Source organism: Mastomys coucha, unplaced genomic scaffold, assembly GCF_008632895.1.
Source record: "Mastomys coucha isolate ucsf_1 unplaced genomic scaffold, UCSF_Mcou_1 pScaffold13, whole genome shotgun sequence".
NCBI classification, from domain to species: Eukaryota; Metazoa; Chordata; class Mammalia; order Rodentia; family Muridae; genus Mastomys; species Mastomys coucha.
The window spans coordinates 71,492,422-71,499,921 of NW_022196895.1; the positions used below are offsets into that span (position 1 = coordinate 71,492,422).

General features: G+C 50.3%; 1 protein-coding gene across 5 annotated transcripts in view; it reads right to left on the reverse strand.

Annotated features, from left to right (window-relative positions):
- Positions 1-7,500, reverse strand: part of Ctif (cap binding complex dependent translation initiation factor) — a 273,785-nt gene that overhangs the window by 194,979 nt on the left and 71,306 nt on the right. For 4 of the 5 annotated variants that reach the window (XM_031366055.1, XM_031366053.1, XM_031366058.1 and 1 more), the window contains exon 3: positions 2,797-2,868. The exons of the other annotated variant lie outside the window; for it this stretch is intronic. In XM_031366055.1, the coding sequence (XP_031221915.1) occupies positions 2,797-2,868 (72 nt within the window). The remainder of the gene's footprint in view (positions 1-2,796; positions 2,869-7,500) is intronic. 5 annotated transcript variants of the gene reach the window in all.

Below are 7,500 nucleotides of genomic sequence, written 5' to 3' on the forward strand. Positions count from 1 at the left end.
GGTTAGGGGTTGGGGGTGGGAGGTGGGGGGCTGGGAGCAGAGCTGTTCTCAGTCTCTAGAGTGATAGGATGAGAGGGCAAAGGCAGAGAGAGGAGCCTGAGGAAAGGTGGTAAATATAAGAGAATGAAAGACGTACCTTGTAAAATTCTAGAACTAGACACCTACTGACCAAGAAACATCTAGTTCTTATTGTCTGGCTCCCCGCCCTTGCTTGGAGCCACATCTAAGCCTATCTCTGCTAGAAGAGTCTGGGATGACAGCAGAAACTGGAGGCGGAGCCACTGAGCGGCCAAGCTTGAGCCTCAGTCAGCTGACAGAGAATCCCTTGGAAGTATGTGAGCTGCCTCAGGGAGAAGCATAGACAAGAGACTATGGGTGCGAGGTGCACAGTCTAGCTCGGACAAGGCCTCCTTTGTGTGCTCAGTTTACCCCTCTGCAAAGGGGACAGAAGTGGCAAAAGGATTCCCAGGGGCCATTCAGGATCCCCTGGCTCCCATCTGAGGAGGAAGAATTTGGCCACTAAGTTTGTAGCAAGCCAGAAACCAGAATCTAGGCTTCTGCCTGCACTTTGCCACAGAGCTGTATCGCCACAGTCTAATATTCAGGTACAGAAAGGTCACAATCAAATCAAATCCTCTGTACAATCAACATAAACAGCGTCAAAAAAAAAAAAAAACAAAAAAAACAAAACAACTGTTGATTAGGTTCATGTAAACCTGACACCACCTAGAGTCACTTGGGAGGAGGGACTCTTAACTGAGAGTATGCCTTCCTAAGATTGGCCTATTGGCAAGTCCGTGGGGCATTTTCTTGATTAATGGTTGATTGAGGCAGGGGGCGCAGATTACTGTGGGTGGTGGCAATCCTGGTCATGTAACCCTAAGTTGTATAAGAAAGAAGGTTGATATGAGACTGAAGGAAGGACAAGCCAGCCTGATATAGCTGTCTCCTGAGAGGCTCTCACCGTACCTGACTAAAACAGATGTAGAGGCTCACAGCCATCCATTGAACTGAGTACAGGGTCCCCAATGAAGGAGTTAGAGAAAGGACTCAAGGAGCTGAAGGGTTTTCAGCCCCTTAGGATGAACAACAATATGAACTAACTAGTACCCTCAGAGCCCCCAGGGACTCAACCACCAACCAAGGACTATAGATGGTGGGACTGATTGTTCTGGCAGCATGTGTATAGTAGAGGATTGCAAAGTTGATCATCAATGGGAGGAGAGGACCTCGGCCCTGTGAAGGTTCTGTGCCCCAGTGTAGGGGAATGCCAGGGCCAGTAAGTGGGAGAGGGTGGGGTGGCAGGCATGGGGAGGGGGGAGGCAACAGGGGTGGAGTTCTTGTTTTTGTTTGTTTGCTTGCTTGGTTTTTGGGGGGGAAACTGGGAAAGGAGAAATCATATGACATGTAAATAAAGAAAATACCTTATAAAAAAAGAAAGAAAGAAAGAAAGAAGGTTGAGCAAGCCAATGAGCAGTGTCCCTTTACTGCTTTGGCTCCTGCCTCCAGGCTCCTGCCCTGCTTGAGTTCCTGCTCAGACTTCTCTCAGTGATGGTCTGTATATGGAAGTGTAAGATGAAGTAAACCCCTTCCTGCTCAGGTCGCTTTTAGTCATTGTGTTTATCACAGCAGCAGAAACCCCAGCCGAGACGCAAACCATGACTCGAATGTTATGAGAGTGGACCATGAAGACAGCTGTCTCCCCCACAGCTTGGGGGAGACAAGGTGCAGCAAAGCCATGCACCCTAGGAATGAGCCAGGACCAAGGACACTAAGTATCCTCCTTCGGAAGAGAACAGAGATGGGGCATGTTTTGTTTTGTTTTGTCTTGTTTTGTTTTGTTTTGTCTTGTTTTGTTTTGTCTTGTTTTGTTTTGTTTTTTTAATCCCCTCACTGCTGGGGTAGAAGCTAGAGACCTGCTCATGCTAAGCAGATGCTCGACCACTGAGCTGCGTCCGCAACAATGGGTTACTTCTAACTAGCACAAAGGAACTGAGGTGGGACCAAGCCAGTGAGCTAGGCAACGTGTCCCTGAAACAACTATAGGCCCAAGATCTGTGGAATCTGAGGCTAAGTCTGAGGTGGGGCTTGGTTGGGGCCAGTGGTTCCTTCAGCTCCTAACCTCATGGTTTTTCACAGGCAGGGACAAGGTATCATCGAGACCAGCTGGGAAGGTATGACACCCAGGTGATCAGAACAGCTCTCCAGGAGCAACTTATTCCATTCTCTCTAGGTCGCAGAGCCCCATAGGACCTCTGGGCAGGTAACAAATGTTTGCAGTGTCAGAATGCCCGGGACAGCTGTGGACTGGGGACACCAGATCTCTAAGCCCCTCCTCCACATACTCCACTGGCCCAGCCCTTCCGCAGACCCAGAAAAAGGATCCTCAAAGTACACCATCAGGTTCAAAAATCCCAAGAAACCCAGTGCTCGTGGGCCCACCGAGACTCCAGTTTGCTCACCTGATGCCACACAATATTCCAAAAGGATAAGCCACCACATAAGGCGATCTCACCACCCTCCTCTCAGTGGACATCTAGGTTTTGCCAAACGTGTATCGTTACATAAAAGGCCACTGCCAATCCATCCTCAGAGCCCACATGTTGTGGTGGGGGCACTCCACAGTGGCAAGGGAATTAAGGGGGGGCTCCCTAGAGGCCCCTACCTTCCTGCACCCATCTATCTGCTTACGCCTAATCCCCATCCTTTAGGGGGTCACCCAAGGGGTCGGCCCAGGGTCCCAGAAAAGCAGGACATGTGATAGCTCGCAGCTGGAGCACAGAGCTGGTTCCCTACCTGCTGTGGCGGAGCTCGCCCTCTGGGGAAGGAACAGCCACCATCCAGCTGTTCTCGGCAGTCAGCCGTCCACTGCAGGCAGAAAGGAGGGGTTAGCAACAGCAGCGCACAAACAAGCTCACCCCCACTCTGCCCACCGCCCAGCAGGCCCATTAGGAAATCCAACTTGGCATTTTGACGGCAAACCCACCGCTGTGACCCGTAGGTCCAAGGCGGTCCCTGGGAACATATGCCTGGGGAAGCCATGTTCACAACACGATGATGTTCCGACTACATCCTAAAGGCAGCCCAACAGGACACCGAGTTACTGGGGACAGTCGGTATCACCTCTGACCACCTGGCCAGGATCCAGCCATGCTGGCTGTCCGTCACGTTAGGGAACAGGGCTAGAGCCAGAAGGCAGAAAGAAAGTGTGTGCAGCTCTTGAAGACCCAGCTTGGGAAGACCATAGGTTCGGCATCACGGAGAAACTGCGGAAATTCTCAGAAGGCTGGTGTAAACTAAGGAATGTCCCAACATGGGGCTGACTACCTCTTACACAAGAGTCCCCAGAGTCTGTGATATGGAGAGCCCTGGGGCTCTTTGTCCATTGGTGACCTAGAGTCTGCGGGGCGAGGGCCAAGGATCAGCATTTTGACAAACCCTCCACGAGCTGCGCTGGACACCCCTGAAATGCATGTGTTCTCCCCCATGCTGGAATCTTTAATGGTCACAGCAGTGCGGGGCAACCCCGTGAAGCTGTCCAGGACTATTGTCACCGCACACGCACTGTGTCACAGACAGTCCTCTGCTGAGTGCAAGCCAGCCACGGGGCGGTGTTAGACATTAGTCAACCTCTCCAATTCTGCCTCCCACTGACCTTAGCCTCTATTCTAAGTGGCATGCAGCACAGAAAGGGTGGGGCCTCAGTTAAAGCTGAGCGGGAGAACTGCAGACCGGTGCAGTCACACTGGCTGAGGACAGTATGCCTGGAGGGAGGAAAGACCTTCCACTGAGCTACTCTAGGCCAAGTTTGAGTGCACTCCAAGGAAACGAAATGAATGACACAGAGTTAAACCATAGACCTGACTATATCAGATTTTTAAAAAATTAAGTTACCCAATGTATACTTAAAAAATTAAGTATACCCATTATGTATGTTACATAATGTAATACACCCAAAATATTATTACTTAAGTAGATAATAAAAAAAAAATAAGGCTGGACCCATGCTTGTAGGGGGCTGAGGCAGGAGGATCCTGAGTTTGGGCTAAATAGTAAGAGAAACAAGACAGGCATCAATTAGCTCTTTGACCTTTGGGCTGGTTGGCTATGTCAACCAGACACAGACCTAGACGTATCTGGGAAGAGGGGATCTCAATTGAGGAATTGCCTCCAGTAGATTACTCAGTAGGCAAGTCTGCGGGGAGATTTTCCCGATTACCGATTGATGTAGCTGGGCCGAGGTCACTGGGAGCAAGTGTGAGCCACAGGCAGGTGGGTCTAGGTTGTAAGAAAGCAAGCTGAGCAGGCTATGGGTAAAAAGCCGGTAGCAGCCTTCTTCCATGATCTCTGCTTCAGTTTCTGACCCTAGACTCCTGCTTTGAGTTCCTGGCCTGACCTCTTTGATGACAGACCGTGAAAGTTAAGGCATATAAGGTGTTTTGTCAGGGCAACAGAAACCCTAAGACAACATTCTTTGCATAGCATTCTTTGTTTTGAAATCCAACACCTTGTACTGGATGAGCCCCACGTGGCTTGTCATTCTGTATGGCTAGTCACACCGCACTGAACAGCACAGTTCTGGAGAGATGGCTAGGCACCAGGGCCACTGCATACCCATCCCTGGTCTCTCTGGACTGCCGAGGTGGCTGCCTTTCAGGTCTAGACTCAGGTCTACCTCCCCAAGACAGGTAGAAGGGAGAGGCCAGGACATCCTCCCTCTCCAGGTCTAAAGCCATCACTAGTGCCAAGTGGGCATTCCTCACTGCTCCAGCGTCAACAGATAGGCTTGGGCACATTGTCTTGACCCTGGCCATCAGCAAGACTATCTTCTTCCTTGGGCCTCATATTAAAAGGTGGAAAAGGGGACCTGTAAGTAGGCACTAATTTCTAGTAATTTAGACTCTTAGTGTTTTTATACAGGTAACCAACTCCTGGGATTATATTCTCTGTGTTTGGATAATTGCTGTCTCAAAGCATTTCTCCCCAAAGATTAACTAATTAAAAAATGGAGAAGCCCCTGAGCCACCACTTCGACCACCTCAGATCAATACTACAGTGACACACAGCAGCAGCAGGCGCTCTTGATACTTCAGGCTGAGCGGGGAATAACGCTTTCGAAGGATTTTCATCCCTCGGTGCCCAGTTTAGACGTGATCCTGAAAAATACCAGACACCCCGGACAACCGACTTTCTCCAAAAAAATCACAGAGGAGTCAGCAAAAGTGTCGAGAGAGTAAAAGAAAAGGAAAACCCAAGGCAGCAGTGCAGACGAGAAGACAGAGCAGCTTACAAATTAAATGCAAGTCTGGACCTCAGAACCTAGGAAGGACACGGAGAACGTCTTCATTCCAATCCTCACAACATGGCTATGGAAGACGTTCGTATCGGGAAGCTGGGTCATAGGGGATACTTGAATCTACTGCTGCATGTTCCCCATGAGTCTAAAATAATTCCAAGAAGCAAAAGGAATGAAGACATACACAGATATACATTATGAGTAAGTACATATCCACATGTAAGTCTGTGCATATGCACATCCAGGAAAGACAAACATGTATCCACATGCAATGTGTGTATGTATATAATGTTTAAAACACTATGAGAGCATGCCTTTGCTTTACATATTGGCACAACTCCTCTCCTGGTGGAGTCCAGCCGAGGCTGTCAGGGTAGGTACAGAGGAGAGTGGGCTGTGAAGGAAGCCCTGAGTGAAGCTGAGTGAGTGTGTGCTGTTGACACAGGCTGAGCCATGCCGAGGACCCTACAGCCTCAGGCCTAGAGGGATGGCCAAGCCTTCTTGGGGGGCTAGTGTGAGTGTTGTCCTTCTGTGCAGAAAGTGTCCATCATAGCTCCCCCTGCTGGATGTTTACAACCTGGACACTGCTCCCCTACTGAGGTTGCTCCTACTGTGGTAAACTAAAGGCAGCTCCTTGGTCCGCTGTATACCATAACGTATATAATAACCCCACCTCTTTGTTCAGCAATAATCTTGCCTCTCTGCTCAACTTTATACAATAAACATGGCGAACTTCCAGGAGGCTAAGGTTTCTCCATCAGAGATCCCAGCCCCCCCCCCCAGCCCTATCTTTGTGTCTATGTGTCCATCCGTCTGTCATTCCTTTGCTGTCCCAGCCATATTGGAATTCCTGGAGCCATGCAAGGACACAGCAAAGGAGGAAGGCGATCGCTAGCATCTGTCTCTAGGACTCCCAGACACTGGCTGAACAGCATGGATGCGACATCCCATAGAACAGTGACTTGCAGGTGGGCGCAGCTCCTGCTAGGGAGGTACCACACACATCTATCTGTGTGTTAGCCCGCCACCTAGTGAGCTGGCCCAGGACTAGCAAGACAGCTCTGTTGTGCCCACCAAGTCACTTCTGAGAGACTCCCTAACAGAGTGTCTGCCAGCAGCAGTATGGAAAGGGATGAGGATGTCAGGCACAAATGAGCAAGAACATGATCCCCACAGGGGCTGGGAAGGGAAGAAGATGGGTAGCCCATGAGCACACACCGAGGGTTCCCAAAGAAGGCGGATCCAGAGCTTGGCAGAATCAAAACAGAGACAAAGGGTGGCTTGTAGGTATACTATTGATGTCAGGCCACAGAAGTCAGCACCATTTCCCCCATGGACAGAGCCAGGCGGCGCCTCAGTAGAGTGGCTAGGGATGCAGACCTGGTCCAGTGAGTAGTGGGTCAGGGTCAGGTTCCATGTGTTTTAGTAATGGTAAAGTTGGAAATGAAGGATGGGATCTAGAGCTCGGGGCCAAGCGACAGAAGGGGAACATGGTAATGGAGCCTGCAGAACCATCAGATCCAGTGAGTCCCTCACAAGCCCAGAGCCTAGTAGAACAGAGACAGTACTTCTGCCCGAACAGCACCCCAATACCCGAGGGAGCTGCCAAGCATGAACAATCACCTGGTCACCCCCTGAGCTTGACGGACCCCTACTTGGATGGTCCAGCCATGCAGAAGCCTGGGGTACGGTTTCCACAAGACTTCCTGCCTGTTCACGGGGACATGCCTCTCCCTGGTCTTCAAAGACCCGGGGAACTCCCCTCCAAAATCCCTTCAGCCATTTTCTATTCTCTCACGTTCTACCATGCATTGCCTGTTTCCTTCTGTCCCTCTGAGATGCTGTCTGGAAAGCTCTGGATAGACACCCCCCCACACACAAACCTGCTAAATCTGTTGGGGTGACTCTAGAGCAGCCCCCTCCTCATCACAAGCCTGAACTCTTGCATATGGATCAACTGTCCTTCAGGGCAGAGGGGCTCATATCTTGTATCTCCCGACTCCGAAGCCCTCTAGGGGCTTGGGGTGACATCCCCTGGCAAAGGGCACCTAGTAAAAGAGCCAGGACATGTGGGGACATGGTACACGTGGGAATAATGCACATACGTATGCAACTGTAGCTTCAGGCCTTCCAAATATTGCAATTTCTATTTTAATGTTAAAACGTAGAACGAACAGGCCACAGGGTTAAAGACTTGACAGACA